The sequence below is a fragment of the Ailuropoda melanoleuca genome, chromosome 4 (genome assembly GCF_002007445.2).
Source record: "Ailuropoda melanoleuca isolate Jingjing chromosome 4, ASM200744v2, whole genome shotgun sequence".
NCBI classification, from domain to species: domain Eukaryota; kingdom Metazoa; phylum Chordata; class Mammalia; order Carnivora; family Ursidae; genus Ailuropoda; species Ailuropoda melanoleuca.
Genome location: NC_048221.1, coordinates 121625478 through 121649653, shown reverse-complemented (window position 1 = coordinate 121649653; position 24176 = coordinate 121625478). Strand labels below are relative to the sequence as shown.

Genomic DNA, 24176 nt, shown 5'->3' with positions numbered 1-24176 from the left:
AAGAACAGACGTTCATTTTCTCATGGCTCTGAAGGCCAGACGTCTGAAATTGGCAGTATTTTGGGATGGAATCAAGGTGGATAAAGTCAAGGCGTTTGCAGAACCACACTCACTTCAGAAGCTCTGGGGGAAAATCTATTCCCTGCCTTTTTCTAGCTTCTGGAGGCTTCCAGAATTCCTTGACCGGGGGTCACATGTCTTCAGCCTCTATCTCTGTTCACACTGCCTCCTCCTCTCTGCGCGTGGAATCTCCCTCTGCCTGCCTCTTACGAGGACCCTTGTGATGGCATTTAGGGCCCACCCAGATAATTCAGGATGACCGTCCCACCTCAAGATCTTCAACTTAACCACATGTGCAAAGACTCTTTTTTTCCTTATAAGGCAACAATGATAGGCTCCCAGGATTAGGGCCTGGTACTTTGGATGGCCATTACTTAGCCTACTACCACTTCTAGTATCTGGAGTTTTTCTCTTCATGGGTCAGTTCCTCCATTGAGGGTTTCTCTGATCGACTCCTACCTGCGGCCACGTTCTGGGCACTGAGGGGAAGAAGGGGGCACACATTTTGAAGTAGGTAGACTTAAAAAATATGTATCTTTGTTTATAGTACAGAATTCATCCTCAGTGACGTCTAATGTGCCCAAGACGAGAAAGGCTCTTCACAGAGGGAACCCCTGGTTTTGTGTGGGGGTGAGGGACTGGGCCAAGGATCTGGTTACTTTTTAAACATACCTGTAACTGATTTTCCTGTCTGCTGCCCTCTATTGCCAGGGGTGCCTGGCACCTTCAATTTCTGGGCCTTTCTGGGGCTTTTGCATTAAGCAAGGTACCACTTGTCCATAAACGTTACAGTTTCCAAAATTTTGTCATTGTTGTCATCTTTGTCCGTGTGGATTTTTATACAACTAAAAAGACTCTCTTTGGTGTTGTGCATGTGTGTGCATGCATGCGTGTGCATGTGGGTGAGTGTGCGTGTGTGTGCATGTGGGTGAGTGCATGCATGTGTGTGTGCATGTGGCTGAGTGTGCGTGCATATGTGGGTGAGTGTGCGTGCGCATGTGGGTGAGTGCATGCATGTGTGTGTGCATGTGGGTGAGTGCGTGCATGCATGTGCACAGGTATGTGTGTATTTCGGCAGATAGCACAGGTTTGATCTGCCATTTAAAATTCTATGTTGCTCTTACAGAGTGTAAAATGTAAAAAAGTATGGAGATTTCCTCAAAACATTAAAAACAGAGCTACCTTAAGATCCAGCGACCCCGCTTCCGGGTGTACAGCTGGTGGAAATAAAGTCAGTCTCTCAAAGAGAAATCTGCAGTCCCACGTCCACTGCAGCATCATCCGTAAGAGCCAACACATGGAAGCAGCCTAACTATGCAGCGACCGGTGAATGGATAAAGAAAACGTGACGTGTACAGATACCACGGAATATTATTCAGCCTTAAAAGAGAAGAAAATCCTGCCATTTGTGACAACACAGATGAACCCGGAGGACCCGACGCTTAGGGAAAGAAGCCAGGCCCAGGAGGACACCTCCTTCACGCTCTCCCTTCGAGGCAGCACCAGAAAAGAGGAGAGTGGAGCCGCAGTTGCAGGGGAGGAGGGAGGAGGCCATGGGGAGATGGGAGCACAAAGTGTCAGTTACGCAGGAGGGATAATCACGTACAGTGTTTTGCACTCTTAGTTTTAACTGTAGAATGGGTCTCAACACCCCTAAGCCTGCAGCACTTCTGTGCTGATCATTATTTTCTCCTTTCTTCTGTTAATGGAGAGAAAGTTATTGATCAATTTTTCTAATCTTAACTCAATGTTGCGTTCCTGGAATAAACCCAACTTTGCAGTTAGGTTAAAAAAAAAAAAAAATCACGCGTCTCTCAATGCGTGGTCCCGGCCGGGGGCATGAGGATCACCTGGAAACTTGGTAGCAACGTGGCTTCCAGCGATGCCTAAGCTCTCCGGGTGCGGGGAGTAATCTGGGCTCTACCAGGCTTTCTGCCGATTGGGACCCATGCGAGCATCTGACAGCCCGTTGTAGAGGCGCGCGGACTCGTCTCCTCTTACCCTCCCCGCTAGAGCGTGGGAGCCCTTGGCTCAAGAGCCCGCGCGTAAGGCGCACAGCGAGGCGCGCAGGGGGGCAGCGGAGACTCACCATGTGTCTGTTTTGGAAGTGAATATTCCTTCCATGAAGGCCTCTGGAGGCATCCATTTGACGGGCAGCATGGCGCAGCCTCCTTTTCGGTAGTAGCTCGCTCTGTGGAGGAGAAGCGGAGACCCACACTTGGTCCCGGGGCGGCTCCGAGTGGGAGCTTGGCCAGGCAACCACAGGCCGCGGCCATTCCAGGACTGCAAGGAATGAGGGGTGCTCGTGGCTCGGGAGGAGAGCAGGGGAATACAGGCCGTTGAAAATTAAGAACTTTATTTTATCCTGAGCTGCATTAATGACATCACTGGCAAAGACTAATAAATTAGCTCACACCTTCGAAACCAGCTCCACCCCCAGCCCTGTGTTCTCCTGTTGGGGGGTGCTCAGGCGGGGGGGAGCCCCCCACCAGCCGCCTAGATTAATGACTTCAATAAACATGGACAGTGTTCCCCCCCCTCCATGGGGAATATCCTCCCAAGACCCCCAGTGTCTGCCTGAAGCCACAGATAGTCCCAAATCTTACATATAGTAGGTTTTTTCTTATACATACACACCCACGATAAAGTTTCATTTATAAATTAGGCACAGTGAGAGAGGAACAACAAAAACTACAATAGAACAATTACAACAATGTAGTGTAATAAACGTGAACGTGGCCTCTCTCTCTCTCAAAATGTCCTCCTGTCCTGTACTCGCCCTACCTCTGTGATGACGTGAGATGATAATGCCCACGTGCGGAGCTGAAGTGAGCCCAATGACGCAGGCGTTGGGACAGGAGGTCAGGGGACTGGGGACCCCTTGCTGGTGTGTCCGGAGGAGCATTTGCCTCCAGACCGCACAGCTGACGTGAACAACTGAAACCGGGGAAGGAGAAGCCGTGGATAAAGGGGGAGCCCAGGGCCGAGTATTTACTCTGCCGGGTGCTGAGGACGCGAGTAAGTCACAGTCTCTCTCGCCCCAGCGTACCGTTTAGGGGAAGAAACCGACCCCCAGATGCCTGCAAGTGTAGACGAACACGTATGGTGATGGAGGTGTGTGCAGCTCACTGACACAGAGGCGGGGGTGAGGGCCAGGACGAGCTTCACAGACGGGGGCCGATGAGCTGAGCGCTGAGGAGCTCTTGGAAGACCATTCCTGACACACGAGATCGCACGCGTGTGTGGGGACAGTGGGGCCATGGGCCGGCTGGGGGCGAAGCTAGGGCCGCGGAGCTGTCAGGACTGCGGATGGAGGGGAACGGCTCGCTCGCTGAGTCAGGCTGCAACATTTGTATCTGGAAGTGAGGGCAATCTGGGTATTCTGAGAAGGGAGGGGAGGGGCACTGAGACTCGGAGAGGTAAAGAGAAGGGAGAGTGGAGCACCCAGTCCTCCCCGCACTGCTACCCTGCAGGAGCAGGGTGCCGTCAGCATTCCCTCCCCTGTCGATTGATCGCTACCAGTTCTACGGGGGCCTTTGGGGCTCCCCTGTACTCTCCAAAGAGTGAAAGCTCTCTGGGACTGTCTCTCCTCGCTCCACCCCTGGACTGGGTGGGGAGGGCGTAATTAGTGACCATGCAAAGGAGTGACTTGCTCAGCTCATGCAGCAAGTCATGGTTGTAAATAATCAGCTGAAAATGAAGTGAGGGTTTGGGAAGAGAAGAGTGAGGTAAAGTACGATGGAAGGTTTTTCTTTTTAATTAGAAAAATTATTTTATTTTTTAATGTACCCTTGAGACTATGACAGGGATAAAGAGATGAAGCCGGCCTACGGGCTCGGAACCCCCTCCCGTGGCTCCTGGTGCAGGTAGACAAGACCGGGGAGCCAGGGCATTATATTGTCAGTCCTGGGGTGCTCCTGTCTGCGCTGATGGAAGCCAAGTCCGTTTAGAATTCCCAAATATTGAGGAGAGGGGTTAAGCCAAAGTTTACTGAGAATTTTTTCCATATCAAGTATCTGGGTTCCTCTGTGTCTGAGAACATTCTGAGATTGGAGAGTTGGAACCAGACAGACGATCTACTTAAGAACACGGTGTCAGTGACACCAGTCGGTGTGATCCTAGAATTAGACCACCAGGCATGTGCACTAATTAAGGTGTTGTATGTGCTGGACAGGGACTTAAGGAAATGTTAGGTGGCCAGAGATGACTTAGGGCACAGGCAGCCACATCCCATTTTCTCCAGGGGATGCGGCTTTGATGGGTGAGGGCCATCTCTGCTCACCTGTAGATGTCCCGGGCCATTCCAAAGTCTCCAATCTTGGCCACTCTGCCAGGGCCCGGACAGGTCAAGAGGCAGTTTCTGGCAGCAATGTCCCTGGGAAGAAAAGAAGGAAAGAGAAAATGCACTTCCTAATTTTATTTCTGGGAAGATAAACAGGTAATATTCATCCCAAGGAATTTCACCTCCAATCTGAAGTTCAAATAATTCCCTTCTCTGCCCTCTATTTCCTTTACTACACTATACTTCGTTACGAGAGAAATAGCTAGACCAATTCTAGCCCTCAGAAATAATAGGCGAGTGGAAACGGATTAGGGAAGATGATTGAAAATGTTTAACGAGATAATAATAATGAAAGTAATGACGATAAGAACTAGAATTTATTGGCCTTTTACTCTGTTCTAAGCATTGTTCTAAGTGCTTCATGGGTAATTATCACAACAACCCTAGAAGATACAGGGCACTATTCTCGTTTTATTAAAAAACTTAAGCTAAAAGAGGATCGTATAGGGACATAAGAAATGCCATTTGGCCTAGGTTATTGTTTTGTACAGATTGCTGTTGGTTTCTGCCAGTTGCCTGAGGAATGTTCTGGGAAAGCATGACTTCCATGCTACCAAGCCGGTCAAAGTATTCCCCAATAATCCTAGTTTTCTTTTTAAATAAGCTACTATTATTCTTACACTCATGATTTTCACTAATGCCTTTGCTAAGCTGTATGCATCACAGCTCTGGGCTGAAGAATCTTTCAAGACTTAAAGTTATTGTGTCTTCTTTGCCGTTGCACTCCAGAGGGCCTGTTTTCCTGCAGCATGCCTGGAAGGCATGATCAAAGTTCTCCAAGACTTGTCCACTCATCAACTGCTCACCCATTCTTCACATGCATGTGGGAATGAAGGGTGCATCCAGAGAAAGCCTGGCATGGGTCTCTAATAATATGAAAGTCCTGGACAGAAAAAAAAGTATTTCTTAGGGAGTACAGGTGGTGTTTTCATATTTTCAATTGGTTTCCCAAAGGTCCTGATCTTTGGTGGACAAATAAGGACATGGGCAAACTAAACAGGATCTGGACTGGGGGTCACTAGGACACTTAAGATACCAGAACAGTGGGGCAGAGCAGGAGATGGGTGTTGTTAACGCCGCTGGCCTGATGCAGAGGGTTTCAGTTGAATTTTGAAGAGCAATGGTGCATAAAATGTGCTAATAAAACTATGAAAGCATAACATATATGACATCAAAAAGAAGAAAAATAGTGGGATATATAGCCGTTGCTTCTCAAGAGAAATATACTGAAGTAGACCAGAAACAATATTTATATCTCCAGGAAGGTCTTTACGCTGATGTGCATGAAATGGTTGCTTAAAAAAGTGATCCTGAATTTAATGGCAAGAAAGTGAATGGGATATCATAGAACACACCAAGAATTGGTAGAATGACCCATAATTCTTGAAATGGCAATAAACCATGTCCAAAGGAAACAGATCTAATAGAAAAATGGGAGCCTGTGAATCTGGGGAAGGAGTTCCCCTCTGAATTCAGGCAGTGGAGGTGTGCACACCTGGGAGCCTGTGAATCTTGAGGAGGCTGTCGGTGGAGGAGAGAGCACTAGAGGTCACACTGCTGTGGGAGTGTGTGTGCCACAGAGCTCGTACGTAGCCAGCGAGGAGGTGTGAAAGATGCTTTCCTAATGCCAGTTACCCCAGAAGAAAAGCTTTGATTGCGATGGACAATTTCTGTTACATGTTGCCTTTTGCTTATAAAGCAGACCCTCTGATACATTCCTGATTTGATCTTTGACAATTTCATTTCTCAAAAAAGATAAAAGTAGCAACAAACTTTTATTCTGGGATCTAATTCTGACCTTCAGTAACTATTTACAGATGTGGAAGTGATAAGAATCTTGAGAGAATGTGATCCTGTTATCTCATTATAATAACAAAGCACTGTGATATAGTCGAAATGTTTCACGGCTCCAGGAAAGCAGGTTTTCAAACGTCAGAGGAAAGGTGATCCCTCAGTCGGAGAATCTGGACACTTGGTGACGAACATGGGGCAGAGATGAGAAAGCTGAAACGATCTCGGTGAGAAGGGAAGGAAGGTGGCCAGTGTCACCAAGGTGACTGCCCAGCTTGCTCTCCAGGGAGTCCAGACTTAGAGGACACAGACAACAGGTGGAAAGATGGCTCTAGCCAAGAATGAATTCCAAGAAGAGCACAGCCTTGTCCTGTCTGAGCAGCAATAAAGCCCAGAGCTGAGATTTATGGAGAGTTCTGGGCACAACAGAAAGGGCAAGAACAATGGCAGGGCTGCGCCGTACTTTGAAGCAAAGGGCGTGGCTTTGGAGGAGAGCATGAAGGATTGGTCCCAGCTCCTTTTTCAATCCTGTTATTTCTATGAAGCACAAGACCTGCACATGGGACAGAGGTAGAATCAAGAGGAAGATCTGAAGACCAAAGTGATGGAGTGAGAGTGAGAGGGTAAGCCTGGGTGAATGTTTATCGCCTTGTTTCGGGAATGACTGTAGGAGCCTAGGCGAGTGCATTTCTTGATCTTTAATTTCTCCATTCTTATTGGGGCAGAAAGCATAGCTTGCTATCTGCTTACATGCCTTTCCATTGCTGAACTCACACAGCTTCCCTCATTTCCTGCTTTGTACTTACATGTTCTAATTATTACGAACGTGTCTTATACTCTTTGGACATGTGCTAAAAAGTGATTGTTCATTCAGCAGGCTGGTATTTACTAACTGAGAAGCATATCATTAGGAAGAGCTCTGCAAAGAGCCTAACAATCTATTTGACTTTCCAGATTTCAGAATCAAGGTGTCAGCTGAGAAAGTCATCAACATCCACGTGGAAAGAAATACGTATAATCCATCATGTCTGTAGCATTACGTGTGGATTGGATGCCTCAATCAAACACCATTTAAACATAAGGGTCCTATAGAGTAGAGGAAATGAAGTATGGAAGCAAAGAAAATGATCATTATGCTTCATTTCAGAGTATTTTAGAAAAAAAATTAATGTATCCAACAGACATTAATTTTGCCCCACGATATACCAGGGATACGAAGATGAATAAAACAGGGTCCTTGCCTTCGAGTTACCCATAGTCAAATATGTGAAACTATGAACTCCTCTAACTTCCCTTAGGGAGCTTGGTTTTCTAGGTGGGAAAAACGTTAAAGGGATAGCGGACTGCAAGGTACAGGCAGGAGTCCCTGTGGAAGCTCAAGAACAGCTCCCTAGATCTCCGGCCCTGGGATGGATGTTTTATGATACTCATTTCACATATGGGGTAAATGAAGCCCTGACAGAGTAAGTAATTATCTTAAAGACAAGCGAAGCTGAGTCATCCAAACAAGTCTGGAGAGAGACCTACCATTCTGCTCTGCAGGGGAGGGGGGGGGTCTGGGCCCTGGAGATGTGTAGGGAAGCTTACGGAAGGCAGAGGGTAGAGCAAGGTCGCTTTGACTCACCGGTGGATGAAGTGATTTTCCTCCAAATACTGACAGCCACAGGCGATGTCCCGAGCCACGTGCAGAAGGTCCAGCATGGCCAGGGAGGAGGGCTGGTTCTGTGGGGAGACAGAAGGGCGGCACTGATGAGAAGCTCATGGGCACAAAAGATCTGAAACACAGGCTTTACGAGCCCGCGAGGAGCCAACACGGACGCGCCGTCCAGCTGGGTCTCAGCCCCAGCCGCACATCAGAAATCACCCGGCAGCTTTCAAAGCACCTGCCCGGGCCTCGACCCAGACCAACGAACCGCCTCTCTGGGGGGTGGGGGGCGTGGTGTTCTTAGCTTCACAGCCTCCCGGGTCCGCCCAACGTGCAGCCAGCACTGAGAGCAACCCAGGATGGGGCAGGGGTCCCGTCCCCTTCCCGTGCATTCTGCACATTCTTCCACCTCAATCTTCACAAACATTCAAACCTCCCAAACTTATAAACAAAACTGCAAAGAAATCAAGGGAGATAGGTTTTAAAATGTTCTGTTTAAATGTTTAAAAATATTTAAAGAAATAATCTTCTTCAAGAAGATCTAGACAAAACAAAAGTGTCCAGGAAATGCTGGGCAGGTGAAGAGCTATCTCAGGCTTTTCTGTGTGAAGTCTCTTGTGCAAGAGGAGACGTCACCCCACCCCGGGGTATAGCTCATCTCAGTGTTCTCAACAGCCTTGCTGAGCACCTGGCAGTCTTTCCCGAAGGCTGCCTCCCATCCTGGTGTCCCTCTTAATTCCTAAATCCCCGAAGTCTGCGGCAGCCTGTTATCACTCCGTGTCCCATGCACTCTGCTGTTGTGTTTATTTGACCATACCCCCAAGTAAACTGGGAGCTCCCCAAGCAGGGATTTCAGTGTCCACTTGCGCAGTACACGGGCATGATGCTCAGCCCACAGCAGCCGTTCAGTGGAGGCTGGGGGTGGGCTGGTTGATGACAGCTGAACTGTGATTTACCCAGATGCGGGCTGGGAGTTTGCTCTGCCCCAGACCAAGTCCTCCAAAGGACTCCTTGGAGCAATAGTATGGATCTACTTGGGGAGGCAGGGTGGGGTCGAGCTGCTCTAGGGCATGCTTCAATTCTGGGGGAGACAACCTTCTGCCCATGGAACAGCAGGCAGTGCCTTGTATGCAACAGAGCAAGTCCACGCACAGGACCTCCTTTGATGCAACGCCCTGTGTGGTGGTAGGGAAGAGGGGGAGAAGGCTCACATTGAAGAGGAGAAGGCTGAGGGCTCAGAGAGGCTAAGGGACTCACTCCAGGTCCCACAGCCACTAGCCGGGAGCCAAAACCACCCTGAGCTGGGCTTTAAGGATCTGGGTTGGGGGAGGCAGGATTCTAGGAGTTAAAACTGGGCTGTTCAGGATCACATGTCCAAGAAGGGATGGAAAATACATGGACACAGTGCTTAGTACCCAACTGAATCAGAATACAGCACACAAATGCAGGGAGCACCATAGTTCGGTGGCCAGTTGAGCTGACCTGGGCTTCATCCCTGCTCGTCCTCTACTCACTGTGTGACCGGGACTAATTACTTTGCCTGTCTCCAAGCTGGCGTCCTTGTCGGAAGAAGAGGCATGACGCTATCACCCTCGCTAGAGTGTTACAAGGACCCACAACAAAAGGCAGAGAGTGGATCCTTCATGAAGGGACCCGCAGTTATGGTGGGGAAGCTGCATGGAGGACTACGGCAGTCTCAGGAAGTGGTCCCTGGGTTGGGCTTCTCAAGGGTCCTGATGCGGGTCAGAACCCCTGGGCACTGTGAGAGAGACAGTACCCATCTCCTGGGGGGGGGAGTAATATATTTCCAAGGGAAGTATTAATCCTTTTTGCTGTAGTATTAGAAATATCTCTCTCCAGGAAAATGCTCTGGTCCTATAAAAGAGGACCGGTCGTAGCTCCCCTGAGTCTCTTCGTGTCTTAGCCCCCATCACTCAGGATGCAAGGACCATTGATGTCTTAAATGCCTCGCGTGCTGCAGGGACTAAGTCTTCCCAGGCATTAACCCGTGGGCCGGGTTTATCTGAGCTCCCTGTCTTCGGCTACTCAGAGCAAATTAACTGCTCCACTTATCAGTCTGCACAGAAGCGGAGAGTTGGCAACCTGTGTGTGTGTGTGTGTGTGTGTGTGTGTGTGTGCGCGCGCACATAGGTCTGGGGGAGCATTGGGGAAGGTTTAGATGTTGTGTCAAACTGATAATTAAACCAGCGAGGCAGAGCATAGCAAGTGTGTCTAATGACATTTGTATCGATCCTGGGCAAAGGAGTTGGAATCAGGGTTTTTTGTCACTGATTCGCCACTGAGTGTGGCACTTCCTTTGGCCACCATACGTTCTTTGGGCAGCCATGGTCAGGGACATATCTCATCCAGTACTTAGAGAGGATTTTGTTCAGTATTTCCCAAAGCGGGCTTGTGGGATGGAATTTGATCAAACAGGCATGGGAATTCCCGGGTCAAGTTGGTTTCTTGAGCACAGGAATTATCAGTCTTTGCTCTACACTGATGTCCACTGTGAATCAGTAAGAGGGCAGTTGGCATGGCTCTGAAATGTGTTTGACCACAGAGTTCTTCCGAGCACGCGTGAGAGTGTGCAGCTCCTTAGGGCACTGGTGTTCCCCCTTCAGGGACGCCATTTAGACCAATATCCTACTTTTACAGGTGAGAAAGCAGGCCCAGTGAAGGAGAACGATTTCTTTGGTTACAGCTTCTGAGGGGCTCTTCCCAAAGGGTAATGTATATACTAATAAAATGCAGAATAATATTGAGATCTATTCCTTCCTGAAGCAGCTTGTCCTGAGCCATTTAGAGGTGAAGAATCCCAGGAAATGGGGTAGGAACTGTTTTACTGGTGAAAAACAGAATAGGGATATATTTTAAAGACTGACTTATTTATTTTAGAGAGAGAGCGAGCGAGCAGGGGGAGGGGCAGAGGGAGAGGGAGAGGGGGAGAGAATCTCAAGCAGTCTCCCAAAGGAGTGTGGAGCCTGACACAGGGCTCCATCCCATGACCCTGAGATCACGACCTGAGCCGAAACCAAGAATTGGATGCTTCACTGACTGAGCCACCCAGGCGCCCCCAGAATAGGGATATATTTTAAATCGATGCATATAAGGGCAAGAGAGAAAGGTGAAAGGAAGAAGCAGGTANACTTATTTATTTTAGAGAGAGAGCGAGCGAGCAGGGGGAGGGGCAGAGGGAGAGGGAGAGAGAATCTCAAGCAGTCTCCCAAAGGAGTGTGGAGCCTGACACAGGGCTCCATCCCATGACCCTGAGATCACGACCTGAGCCGAAACCAAGAATCGGATGCTTCACTGACTGAGCCACCCAGGCGCCCCCAGAATAGGGATATATTTTAAATCGATGCATATAAGGGCAAGAGAGAAAGGTGAAAGGAAGAAGCAGGTGCAGACAGGGAACTCGAGGTACAAAAAGCAGCAGAAATCCATTGTCAAAAATGATGAGAAGTCCCTGCTGCTGGGGCCTCTTATTTCCTGGCTCCCGATGTGGCCAACTTTTCACCGGCACCAAACTCCCTGTCATGCGTTTTGGAGCCAGCATTGGTCTGGCAACCTCGGAGCCAAAGACTGACCCTTGGGCATTAGCCCAAAGCCGAGGTCTCACCTGGACACTGTGATCTCTGGGATCCAGGAGCCTCCCGTGTACTGAGAGCATCTTCTCAGAGCCACTACCCACAGGCATTGCCGTGTTCCAAACAGGTACAGACACTGTTGTGGTTAATGATGGCCACCTTTAACTGAGAGGTTACTGACCCTTTAACGGCTTCTGTCATTATTGATTGAATCAACGGATACCAGAGACAGCTGTTAGCCTATATCGGGTGTATCTTAAACTCTCAATAAATATTTGTTTTTTTTAAAAGATGTTTTATTTATTTATTTGACAGAGATAGAGACAGCCAGCGAGAGAGGGAACACAAGCAGGGGGAGTGGGAGAGGAAGAAGCAGGCTCACAGCGAAGGAGCCTGATGTGGGGCTCGATCCCATAACGCCAGGATCACGCCCTGAGCCGAAGGCAGACGCTTAACTGCTGTGCCACCCAGGCGTCCCTCAATAAATATTTGTTGAATAATGATTGGGTCTGTAAAATTACTTTGACATTAATCTTTCCTTCTTGAGAAGGTGGGATCCTAGGACCAAATGAGGTTTTCAGGAAATTTGTTTCCATGACAGATGGGGTCGGCCAGGGCCTCCGTTCTGTCCCACTGCATCTGTACATCTGTTCTCTCACTTCATGTCCGCACACCTGTTATCTGAAGCCAGAGCCTCTGAGACCATCTCTCAGGTCCTTCAATCCTGATAGTCTATGGAACTGCTGGACTCCAGGGATGGCAGGAAGAGAGGACCAAGACTTTGTCTGATTCTGAACGCCCTGCCAAGTGCCTGCACACATCAGGTCTCGGGTAAGCCCTGAGAGTCTCGGGGGTTCAAACAAACGAACCAGGTGGAACTCAGGCCTTTGAATCCAGAGTGTCACAGCTCTACCCACCATCTTTCGATGTGTGGATTTCTCCAGCTGCGATGCTCACCGGCCAGTCCCTCCCTCCTTCATCCCATGCAGGGTTACTGGTACAGCCCCCTGCCCACGACAATGCATGTTCCTTTCTCACAGTCACCCCGATCCTCCCCCGGCTAAGCTGGATTTTGTGGCTCTGAGAATCCATGCCCAATGCCCGACAAATCTCCCAGACCCCCAGGGAAGCTGCGGCCACCAACGCATGTGTGAGGGCTCCCTCTGGAGAGCTATAATCCAACCTTTCAAATCACCTCCCGTGGGCGGGCGTCTCAGGAAGGACCAGCTCACCTGGGATGGGTCGTGTGTATGAAGGTGAGGGGCAGGATGACGGGGGTGCTACTGGGACTTGGGGGCGTGGCTGGCAAGGAGAGCCACACGGGGGGGAAGGGTGGGGTCAAGGGTTAGATGAGTGGGGGCGCCTGGGTGGCACAGCGGTTAAGCGTCTGCCTTCGGCTCAGGGCGTGATCCCGGCGTTGTGGGATCGAGCCCCACATCAGGCTCCTCTGCTATGAGCCTGCTTCTTCCTCTCCCACTCCCCCTGCTTGTGTTCCCTCTCTCGCTGGCTGTCTCNGCTGGCAAGGAGAGCCACACGGGGGGGAAGGGCGGGGTAAAGGGTTAGATGAGTGGATTTGGTGAGTGGGATCCTGACCCTCAGAAGCGGCTCGCCCAAGGGGAGTTGAGCATCTTCTGGCTGTGGGCATCCCTTGGGCAGCGCCTGCCGTTAGAGGCCACAGCTCGGCATCAGGCTCCTTCGGGTGGTGCAGTGGGTTAGGAGGTGTGGTGTGAAGGGTCTGCCTTTCCTTGCTGGTACTTTGCTCTTCGGGACAATCTACAAATCATCTTCATCATCACAAGAGAGAGATGCTTTTGCTTACAAGACAGAGGGACGATTCCCCACCGCCAACGTCCCTGGGCTTGCCAAGTGATGGGGTCCCCGGTCCCCTGTACAAGCAAGTCTGCCCATTGTGTGCACCATACTTCCTTCTCAAGCCTCAGGAGTGTCCAGTAGGAAAACCAGAGCTAGGTCTCTTTCCAAAGTGTGATGCTATGTGTCCTTATTTGACCTCTGCCAGAGCACTGCTGAGAACCTCAGGGCACAAGAACTGAAGCTCTGCCTTGCTGACTGGTGGTGGCATAGCCTTTGAGGCTGGTGTCCAGACCCGGCACAGATGTCTGCACAGCTGGCTGTATGGGCTCTCAACGGCCCAACCTCATCTTGGTATTCCGTGGCTTCCCAAAGAGGATCATTGCGAGAAACAGCATGGTAGGTTGGAACGAGCACTGAATCAAGAGTCCCAAGTTCTGAGTTCTAGTCTCAGCTTTTCCACTTCCCGTGTGGCCTCAGCAAGTCACCGAACCTCTCTGAGCCACAGTGCTCTTAACTGTAAAATTAAGGTGGGATCTATCCGTCTACATCACAGGGTGGTTTTCAGAAACATGGCAACCACGAGGAAGAGGAAGGTAATGCTGAAGAGTGTTATTATGAGATGGGGTTGGTCCTTCTCCCCCCTCCCCTCATCCTCCTGCCCGCTGTGGTCAGGTGTGCACACGCGCATCTTTGCAGGGAGTTAGACCGGGTTCTTCTTAGGTGCTGAGATAGGTCGCCCAGGGGCTTGTAGGAATAGTATGGAGGCTCCCAGGGCTAAGGTATCCTAACTTCAATCTGACTGACGGTGGGGATTACAGCAGGTGTGACCTTTCAATGTTTCTGCCTCCGTCCGAGTCCCTGAGAACACGGTGTTCAGTTCTGGGCTTTCTGTCGCAAGGCGGCCGTCCTCTTGTTCTGTCTTCCTGGGGGTGGAGAGGGTGCAAATCTTCCCTGTGGTCTTCATGGTCCAGCAGCAACTTGAGGAAGCTGGGTCCTAGCTCAGGGGTCTGCTCTGCTCCAGTTCCTGGTGTTCAAGGCCTCCGGAAGACCCTCCAGTGACAGGAGTGGGCTGCTGGACTCTGGGTACACCTGGTGGGCTAGTCTTAGAATTTAGAACAACCTCCAAGATGTTCTAGTCTTGAGCCCTCGGATTTCACACTGCCGATCCTGAGGTTGGGGGTTCATAGTCCTAAGCCACATGATTGTCTAATGGCCAACCAGGGCTGGGGGGGTGGCATTCCTGGGTCTACTCAGGTTTCTTTGCTCCCCCAAGCTCCAGCCCCTTAATCATGACACACATGGAGAAGTTTCATAAATATTTCCGTATTTTATTTTGACAGTAAATCCACAAGGTCAGGATGTCCCCACTTTAGAGATGACGATAGTAGGGTTCAGAATGAGTCGATATAGAATGCCCTGCCCCCAAGTCCGTTGAGTGAATGGCATGGCCGCCATGAGAGGCCCCCCCCGCCCCGCCTGTGCTTGTCCCTAATTCTCGCAATCAGCAAGCCACAAAAATGGATTCAGGCTGGAGGACCCATTGCACAAGCCTGGCTCAAGTTCCCCAGGGGGGGCTCGGCTGGCATCTACCTTCTGCCCAATGTCTCCCGGCCATTCCCCCAGATCCAAGCCCCGGGGCTGACTCCCTCGGTTGCTCCTCAGGCTGCCCACTCTTGCCCCTCCCACTCTCTGCTCCATCCCCCTGGTACAACCACTAGGGAAAGACAGGGTCTCACTCACCGGGCGAGGGCGGGTCTCCCGGAGGAAGGACTTGAGGTCTCCTCCTGCCATGAGCTCCAGCAGGATAAATCGGGGCAGGGCTTGCAGACTCACCCCAATACAGCGCACGATGTTCTGGTGGTTGAATTTGCTGCAGAGCAGAGGGGGAGCAACCAAATTTAACTGAGCTGAGTCTGGAGAAATCTTAAGTAGGAAAAGCAGGAGACAAAGTTCTGTTTTTGGCAGCTGCATTATGTAAATGTGCTCGGTAAATGCTGGGAGCAGGGCTCCGGGACGGAGCCTAGGCTGGGGAGAATCTCACTGCGGAGCGGGTGGAAGCCGCAGAGGGCAGGCCGGACAGGATTCAGTCTGCATGAGAGTGTCTGGCTGGAGGCAGGAGGAAGCTGCACAGGGACTTGGTGAGGAAGTGGGGTCGGGGGGGACAAGAGAGCGGCCAGTGTCTTGGACGTCAGTGCATGGACTGCTTGCTAGGAATCATGTGTGTTCTTCGAGGAAGCCGTCAGGCAGAGAAGGTGCAGGAACTGTTTTCTACAGGGACTGGGGGAGCCCTGCCAGCTGACCGCGTGAGAAAGAGAGGGAGGAAGAGGGCCATGGGTGCGTCCTGCATGGGTGCTCATGGGGAGGGACTGAGTCTGGCCAAGAGGCCCTACGATTTGGGGCCTAAGATGGGGCAGTGGGGCCAGTGCACTCCGTGTGAGCACACGTGCATAGCTGAAGGACTACGCTCTTCGCCGAAATACAGTAGTGATGGGAAATCAGCAATGGTGAGATTGGATGATTTGCGTCTCCTTCCATATCATCTCATAATTTCCGAGTTTTATTCAATAATCATGTATCACATGTCTAATCAGAAAATATGCTACCCTTATGCCTTCGGCTCAGGGCCTGATCCCAGGGTCCTGGGATCGAGCCCCGCATTGGGCTCACTGCTCCACTGGGAGCCTGCTTCTTCCTCTCCCACTCCCCCTGCTTGTGTTCCCTCTCTCACTGGCTGTCTCTCTCTCCGTCAAATAAATAAATAAAATCTTTAACAAAAAAAAAAAGAAAATATGCTACCCTTAAAGCAAGGGGCTGAGCCTGCTGGGCACCCTGCTCTGGCCCCAGACCCCATGGGCACCTCACATTCTGTCCCGGCCCTATTCCCCTGTGACTTCCATGCGGGGGGAGGGGGGACCCCAGGCCACCCCACTGTGTGTGGATGTTGGAGGCTCTCCAGCGCCACAGGAGGCCATGAGCCCACGTGATGAGAGCTCAAGGTCAAACACCTGTGTCCTCTTGAAGGTGCTCTGCTGTCAGACCTCATGCTCTCGGGAGCCCTGGGCACTGAGATTTCTAGTGAGGGGCCCCAGAGCCACACATTGAAGGGTGCAAGCCAACTGGTGTGGAACGGGGTGCGGGGGCCTCCATCCTGTTTAGGGACGCACTTCCTTTACACAAAGATCTGAGAGCTGGGATTGGTGAGGGGCCTTATGGAAGAGTCACCTGGGGTAAAAGTGTATCTTCTCCTGTCAACAACTAGCACGCTCTATTAAGAAAAGGGGGGACACGCATTGGATGACACAGGGGTGCTCGTTGAAGGCAGAGTGATACCTGTCGGATTATTAGGCCACAGAGACTTTTTTCTAGGACGACCACCTGGGGCTATTTCACTCAGGTAAGATGTGTTAAGAATTTTAGGGAGTCTCCCGGTGGAGAGGAAGGGGGCGCTGGAGGACAACACCGTTTCCCTTGGAGATTGACAGTTAGGAACATCCAACAGGGGTGGGGGTGCCTCTCCATGGCTTTATTTACCTGATTATCAGGGCTTCCATGAGGAAATCCAGTTCGTCCTGTTCAGAGCACACTTCAGGCAGCGTCTGGGCACAGAAGGGGAGGGTGGGAACGTGGAGAAGGTTGTGAGCCGCAGCGGGGAGAGGCTGTCAGCCAAGAGCTGAGGCCCACAGAGACTGCCGTCCAAGGTCAGGCCCGCGATGGAGCCGCCTCTTACCTTTACAGCCACTTGGGGGGCTCGGGTCGCTGGGTACTCCGGACACCTGACCTTCATACACCTCCCCGAAGGCACCGTGGCCCAGTCCCCTGTGCAGAGGAAGAGGCAAGGTGAGGCAGAGGGGGGCGGGCCACGAGAAGGAGACACACAGGAGGTAGGGGGTCACGTGTGGACTCAAGAGTAATGCCTCCCACCTGGCTTTGCTAGACCATCCCAGGCCTCCACTGCCTTATCTGAAAACTGGCAAGACAGGTTCCAACCAGGGATTCGGGACACTGGTTGAATGTTCATTCATTCAGTGAAGACTAAGTAGTCTTTGATATCCGNTGAAATACAGTAGTGATGGGAAATCAGCAATGGTGAGATTGGAAATCAGTAATGGTGAGATTGGATGATTTGCGTCTCCTTCCATATCATCTCATAATTTCCGAGTTTTATTCAATAATCATGTATCACATGTCTAATCAGAAAATATGCTACCCTTATGCCTTCGGCTCAGGGCCTGATCCCAGGGTCCTGGGATCGAGCCCCGCATTGGGCTCACTGCTCCACTGGGAGCCTGCTTCTTCCTCTCCCACTCCCCCTGCTTGTGTTCCCTCTCTCACTGGCTGTCTCTCTCTCCGTCAAATAAATAAATAAAATCTTTAACAAAAAAAAAAAGAAAATATGCTACCCTTAAAGCAAGGGGCTGAGCCTGCTGGGCACCCTGCTCTGGCCCCAGACCCCATGGGCACCTCACATTCTGTCCCGGCCCTATTCCCCTGTGACTTCCATGCGGGGGGAGGGGGGACCCCAGGCCACCCCACTGTGTGTGGATGTTGGAGGCTCTCCAGCGCCACAGGAGGCCATGAGCCCACGTGATGAGAGCTCAAGGTCAAACACCTGTGTCCTCTTGAAGGCGCTCTGCTGTCAGACCTCATGCTCTCGGGAGCCCTGGGCACTGAGATTTCTAGTGAGGGGCCCCAGAGCCACACATTGAAGGGTGCAAGCCAACTGGTGTGGAACGGGGTGCGGGGGCCTCCATCCTGTTTAGGGACGCACTTCCTTTACACAAAGATCTGAGAGCTGGGATTGGTGAGGGGCCTTATGGAAGAGTCACCTGGGGTGAAAGTGTATCTTCTCCTGTCAACAACTAGCACGCTCTATTAAGAAAAGGGGGGACACGCATTGGATGACACAGGGGTGCTCGTTGAAGGCAGAGTGATACCTGTCGGATTATTAGGCCACAGAGACTTTTTTCTGGGACGACCACCTGGGGCTATTTCACTCAGGTAAGATGTGTTAAGAATTTTAGGGAGTCTCCCGGTGGAGAGGAAGGGGGCGCTGGAGGACAACACCGTTTCCCTTGGAGATTGACAGTTAGGAACATCCAACAGGGGTGGGGGTGCCTCTCCATGGCTTTATTTACCTGATTATCAGGGCTTCCATGAGGAAATCCAGTTCGTCCTGTTCAGAGCACACTTCAGGCAGCGTCTGGGCACAGAAGGGGAGGGTGGGAACGTGGAGAAGGTTGTGAGCCGCAGCGGGGAGAGGCTGTCAGCCAAGAGCTGAGGCCCACAGAGACTGCCGTCCAAGGTCAGGCCCGCGATGGAGCCGCCTCTTACCTTTACAGCCACTTGCAGGGGGCTCGGGTCGCTGGGTACTCCGGACACCTGACCTTCATACACCTCCCCGAAGGCACCGTGGCCCAGTCCCCTGTGCAGAGGAAGAGGCAAGGTGAGGCAGAGGGGGGCGGGCCACGAGAAGGAGACACACAGGAGGTAGGGGGTCACGTGTGGACTCAAGAGTAATGCCTCCCACCTGGCTTTGCTAGACCATCCCAGGCCTCCACTGCCTTATCTGAAAACTGGCAAGACAGGTTCCAACCAGGGATTCGGGACACTGGTTGAATGTTCATTCATTCAGTGAAGACTAAGTAGTCTTTGATATCCGCCGGGGTCATAGAGGTGAGCAAGACATGGCCCTGCCCGGGGACCGGCTCCCACGCCCTGGGGAGGGACAGATCACTGATGGACACTCCTGCGGGGTGCGCTCAGTAACTGATGGAGGAAGGCATGGGGTGCTCTGGAAGCTCAGAGGAGGGGCACTTTGCTCCACCTGGAGAAGGAGGGGCCAAGAAGACTCGGGGAGGGAGCACCTGGGTGGATTTTGAGGACTGCCCCGGCTCCCTCCCATCTTGTTCTACTCTCACTGAGCAAACCCCATGAATAGATGGGGTGGTTAAATAGACAATCAAATACCTCCCCTAATGGCCCTAAACATTAAACCTCCTTCTCCCGGGAGGGCTGGAAATGCCCTGAGAGGTGGCTTTGCTGGCCTCTTGTGGCTAGAAAAATCCATGGTGCAGGGATGACATCCAGCCCCCTAGGGCGCCTCCCCACTGGCCAGCACAGTGGTGGGGCGCTCACCGGATGAGGGTGATGTTTTTCCGAGGCACCTCCTTCAGGTCGCTGATGGACGAGGTCTTGCCAGCAAAGCAGTAGTTGGGGTTGTAGTCGGTCACGATGGTCGAGGTGCGGAGCTTGCTCAGCTTGTACTCAGGGCTCTGCAGCTCCAGCTGCATGGCCTGCAGCTCCTGGTGCTTCCGGCGGTACACTACGGACAGGTGAAGGTTAGCTGCAACANCGAAATACAGTAGTGATGGGAAATCAGCAATGGTGAGATTGGATGATTTGCGTCTCCTTCCATATCATCTCATAATTTCCGAGTTTTATTCAATAATCATNATGGTCTGCACCAGGCAGCCTGGCCCCTGAAGCCCAGCACGGGCTGCCTCCTCCAGGAAGCCTTCCTGGATCGCCATCTCCTCCTTGGGGATCTAAATGTTTCCATCACACTTAGTAATACTAACGGAACGAAAGATCATTTNTGTATCACATGTCTAATCAGAAAATATGCTACCCTTATGCCTTCGGCTCAGGGCCTGATCCCAGGGTCCTGGGATCGAGCCCCGCATTGGGCTCACTGCTCCACTGGGAGCCTGCTTCTTCCTCTCCCACTCCCCCTGCTTGTGTTCCCTCTCTCACTGGCTGTNTAAAGGAGCTGTACAGTTTAAAATCATGTAAATGGAAAAGATTTTATTGGCTCCCACAGGAGCAGAAGCCCGTTAGCCGGGGTCCCCAGAGAAGCAGACCCAGGACAGGATTCAACGTGCAAGGATTTCATGAGGGGAAACGGCCGAGTGGCAGTGGGGAGGGGCTTGGGCAGGCTGGGAGAGTCTGACCTCCAGCATGGGAGCACGAGGGAAGGTTGAGTGAGGACCCGAGAGGGCCATGCCCTCTAAACGAGTTTCAGCCAGACTGCCAAAAGTTCTGAAGCTGAAGCCGGCCTTCAGAGGGGTCCCCTGTCTCCCAGGGACGGACCTGCCTTAGAGTCTCTGCTTAGCCCTGTCACTGGGGGGGGNCCTGCTGGGCACCCTGCTCTGGCCCCAGACCCCATGGGCACCTCACATTCTGTCCCGGCCCTATTCCCCTGTGACTTCCATGCGGGGGGAGGGGGGACCCTAGGCCACTCCACTGTGTGTGGATGTTGGAGGCTCTCCAGCGCCACAGGAGGCCATGAGCCCACGTGATGAGAGCTCAAGGTCAAACACCTGTGTCCTCTTGAAGGCGCTCTGCTGTCAGACCTCATGCTCTCGGGAGCCCTGGGCACTGAGATTTCTAGTGAGGGGCCCCAGAGCCACACATTGAAGGGTGCAAGCCAACTGGTGTGGAACGGGGTGCGGGGGCCTCCATCCTGTTTAGGGACGCACTTCCTTTACACAAAGATCTGAGAGCTGGGATTGGTGAGGGGCCTTATGGAAGAGTCACCTGGGGTGAAAGTGTATCTTCTCCTGTCAACAACTAGCACGCTCTATTAAGAAAAGGGGGGACACGCATTGGATGACACAGGGGTGCTCGTTGAAGGCAGAGTGATACCTGTCGGATTATTAGGCCACAGAGACTTTTTTCTGGGACGACCACCTGGGGCTATTTCACTCAGGTAAGATGTGTTAAGAATTTTAGGGAGTCTCCCGGTGGAGAGGAAGGGGGCGCTGGAGGACAACACCGTTTCCCTTGGAGATTGACAGTTAGGAACATCCAACAGGGGTGGGGGTGCCTCTCCATGGCTTTATTTACCTGATTATCAGGGCTTCCATGAGGAAATCCAGTTCGTCCTGTTCAGAGCACACTTCAGGCAGCGTCTGGGCACAGAAGGGGAGGGTGGGAACGTGGAGAAGGTTGTGAGCCGCAGCGGGGAGAGGCTGTCAGCCAAGAGCTGAGGCCCACAGAGACTGCCGCCCAAGGTCAGGCCCGCGATGGAGCCGCCTCTTACCTTTACAGCCACTTGCAGGGGGCTCGGGTCGCTGGGTACTCCGGACACCTGACCTTCATACACCTCCCCGAAGGCACCGTGGCCCAGTCCCCTGTGCAGAGGAAGAGGCAAGGTGAGGCAGAGGGGGGCGGGCCACGAGAAGGAGACACACAGGAGGTAGGGGGTCACGTGTGGACTCAAGAGTAATGCCTCCCACCTGGCTTTGCTAGACCATCCCAGGCCTCCACTGCCTTATCTGAAAACTGGCAAGACAGGTTCCAACCAGGGATTCGGGACACTGGTTGAATGTTCATTCATTCAGTGAAGACTAAGTAGTCTTTGATATCCGCCGGGGTCATAGAGGTGAGCAAGACATGGCCCTGCCCGGGGACCGGCTCCCACGCCCTGGGGAGGGACAGATCACTGATGGACACTCCTGCGGGGTGCGCTCAGTAACTGATGGAGGAAGGCATGGGGTGCTCTGGAAGCTCAGAGGAGGGGCACTTTGCTCCACCTGGAGAAGGAGGGGCCAAGAAGACTCGGGGAGGGAGCACCTGGGTGGATTTTGAGGACTGCCCCGGCTCCCTCCCATCTTGTTCTACTCTCACTGAGCAAACCCCATGAATAGATGGGGTGCTTAAATAGACAATCAAATACCTCCCCTAATGGCCCTAAACATTAAACCTCCTTCTCCCGGGAGGGCTGGAAATGCCCTGAGAGGTGGCTTTGCTGGCCTCTTGTGGCTAGAAAAATCCATGGTGCAGGGATGACATCCAGCCCCCTAGGGCGCCTCCCCACTGGCCAGCACAGTGGTGGGGCGCTCACCGGATGAGGGTGATGTTTTTCCGAGGCACCTCCTTCAGGTCGCTGATGGACGAGGTCTTGCCAGCAAAGCAGTAGTTGGGGTTGTAGTCGGTCACGATGGTCGAGGTGCGGAGCTTGCTCAGCTTGTACTCAGGGCTCTGCAGCTCCAGCTGCATGGCCTGCAGCTCCTGGTGCTTCCGGCGGTACACTACGGACAGGTGAAGGTTAGCTGCAACATGGTCTGCACCAGGCAGCCTGGCCCCTGAAGCCCAGCACGGGCTGCCTCCTCCAGGAAGCCTTCCTGGATCGCCATCTCCTCCTTGGGGATCTAAATGTTTCCATCACACTTAGTAATACTAACGGAACGAAAGATCATTTAAAGGAGCTGTACAGTTTAAAATCATGTAAATGGAAAAGATTTTATTGGCTCCCACAGGAGCAGAAGCCCGTTAGCCGGGGTCCCCAGAGAAGCAGACCCAGGACAGGATTCAACGTGCAAGGATTTCATGAGGGGAAACGGCCGAGTGGCAGTGGGGAGGGGCTTGGGCAGGCTGGGAGAGTCTGACCTCCAGCATGGGAGCACGAGGGAAGGTTGAGTGAGGACCCGAGAGGGCCATGCCCTCTAAACGAGTTTCAGCCAGACTGCCAAAAGTTCTGAAGCTGAAGCCGGCCTTCAGAGGGGTCCCCTGTCTCCCAGGGACGGACCTGCCTTAGAGTCTCTGCTTAGCCCTGTCACTGGGGGGGCCGAACGTGGCCGTGGCTTTGAGAGTGAAGCTGGGGGTCCTGGTCACTTGGGCTTCCTACAGGTGGAAGCTGCCACGGACTGAAAAGGTCTCTCAGCTGATGTCCGAGGACCCGCGCATGCATTCTAATCCCACCTTTGTTACTGACAAGCTGAGCAACACTGACCAGGTCATGTGACCTCTTTGGCCCTCCTCCTCCTTCTCTGTAAGCAGGGACAGTAACTCCTGCCTGTCCCCTAAGTGCCCCTCCCCCCACTCCNACTGGTGTGGAACGGGGTGCGGGGGCCTCCATCCTGTTTAGGGACGCACTTCCTTTACACAAAGATCTGAGAGCTGGGATTGGTGAGGGGCCTTATGGAAGAGTCACCTGGGGTAAAAGTGTATCTTCTCCTGTCAACAACTAGCACGCTCTATTAAGAAAAGGGGGGACACGCATTGGATGACACANTAGTTCTAAAGGGCTCTACCAGGGCAAGTGACCATTATCACTGTTCTTACTATCTATCTGCGGGAACATTCTGTAGGGCCAAGTCCGTGGGAGGCAGGAAGAAGCTGTGATGCACAGGGTGGATTCTGTTTCGAAAGCCCAGTCCCCCCTCCCCCCCCCCCCCCCGCCCCCCTTACGGCCGGGACAAGCCAGTCGACGGCTGCGTGCTCAGGCCCTCGCTCTCTGAAATGGACCAACCACACTCATAGGGTCAAGGGAGGAGTCAGTGAACCAAAACCTGTCAATCACCCGGCACGTGGTAAGTGTGCAGCAAGTGTTAGCTCTCATCACCCTGTCCCTCGGAAGGATGGCATCATATGGGAATAACGCCTGTTGCCATCCCCTTGTCCACCCCCAGGTGCCCCTACCAGCCCCTCGGCTGCCCCAAAGAGGCTGCTCTGAAAGCGCTGCCGGTGCTGAGCCTTCCCCTCTGCCTCCCTTCACGTCCCTGCCCACCTGCCCTGCGCTCTTGCAGCACTAAGAGCCTGGCTGGACCGCGCCGAGCCCTGCCTATCTGCTCACCTTGGCTCACAGGCCTAACAGAAACACTTAGAAACCAACTCCACATTGCCTGCTCGATGTGGGGAACGGTGGGGCTGGAGGTGTTCCTTGGGGCCTGAGCCAAGCCATGTGTCCACTGAAGCCCATGTCTGATGGCAGCTGGAAGTGAACTCTGGGGTGGGGTGAGCGACTGTGTCCTCCTCTGCACAGTGCCTCCAGAAGGCTCTATGGGGTGTGTGTGTGTGTGTGTGTGTGTGTGTGTGTGTGTGTAGGTGTGGAACCAGCAGTTCCTCTAGGGAGCCGGCACGGTGCTGGGGGCTGGGGGAAGGGGCTTCTGTGGTAGGCTGGCCAGGCTGCTCTAATCACCACCCACCCAGAGTG

The 24176-nt window shown here is 52.5% G+C and overlaps 1 protein-coding gene across 2 annotated transcripts in view; it reads right to left on the bottom strand.

The window, feature by feature from the left end:
- Positions 1 to 24176, bottom strand: part of ALK (ALK receptor tyrosine kinase) — a 678810-nt gene that overhangs the window by 11055 nt on the left and 643579 nt on the right. Inside the window, exons 20-26 of one of the 2 annotated variants that reach the window (XM_034659705.1) lie at positions 22086 to 22272; positions 21282 to 21372; positions 21086 to 21150; positions 14981 to 15110; positions 7818 to 7915; positions 4343 to 4435; positions 2150 to 2251 (exon numbers count right to left, since the gene is read on the bottom strand). In XM_034659705.1, the coding sequence (XP_034515596.1) occupies positions 2150 to 2251; positions 4343 to 4435; positions 7818 to 7915; positions 14981 to 15110; positions 21086 to 21150; positions 21282 to 21372; positions 22086 to 22272 (766 nt within the window). Of the gene's footprint in view, positions 1 to 2149; positions 2252 to 4342; positions 4436 to 7817; positions 7916 to 14980; positions 15111 to 18375; positions 18441 to 18571; positions 18663 to 19375; positions 19567 to 21085; positions 21151 to 21281; positions 21373 to 22085; positions 22273 to 24176 lie in introns of those variants that run through there. The other variant, XM_034659704.1, reaches the window with a different exon arrangement.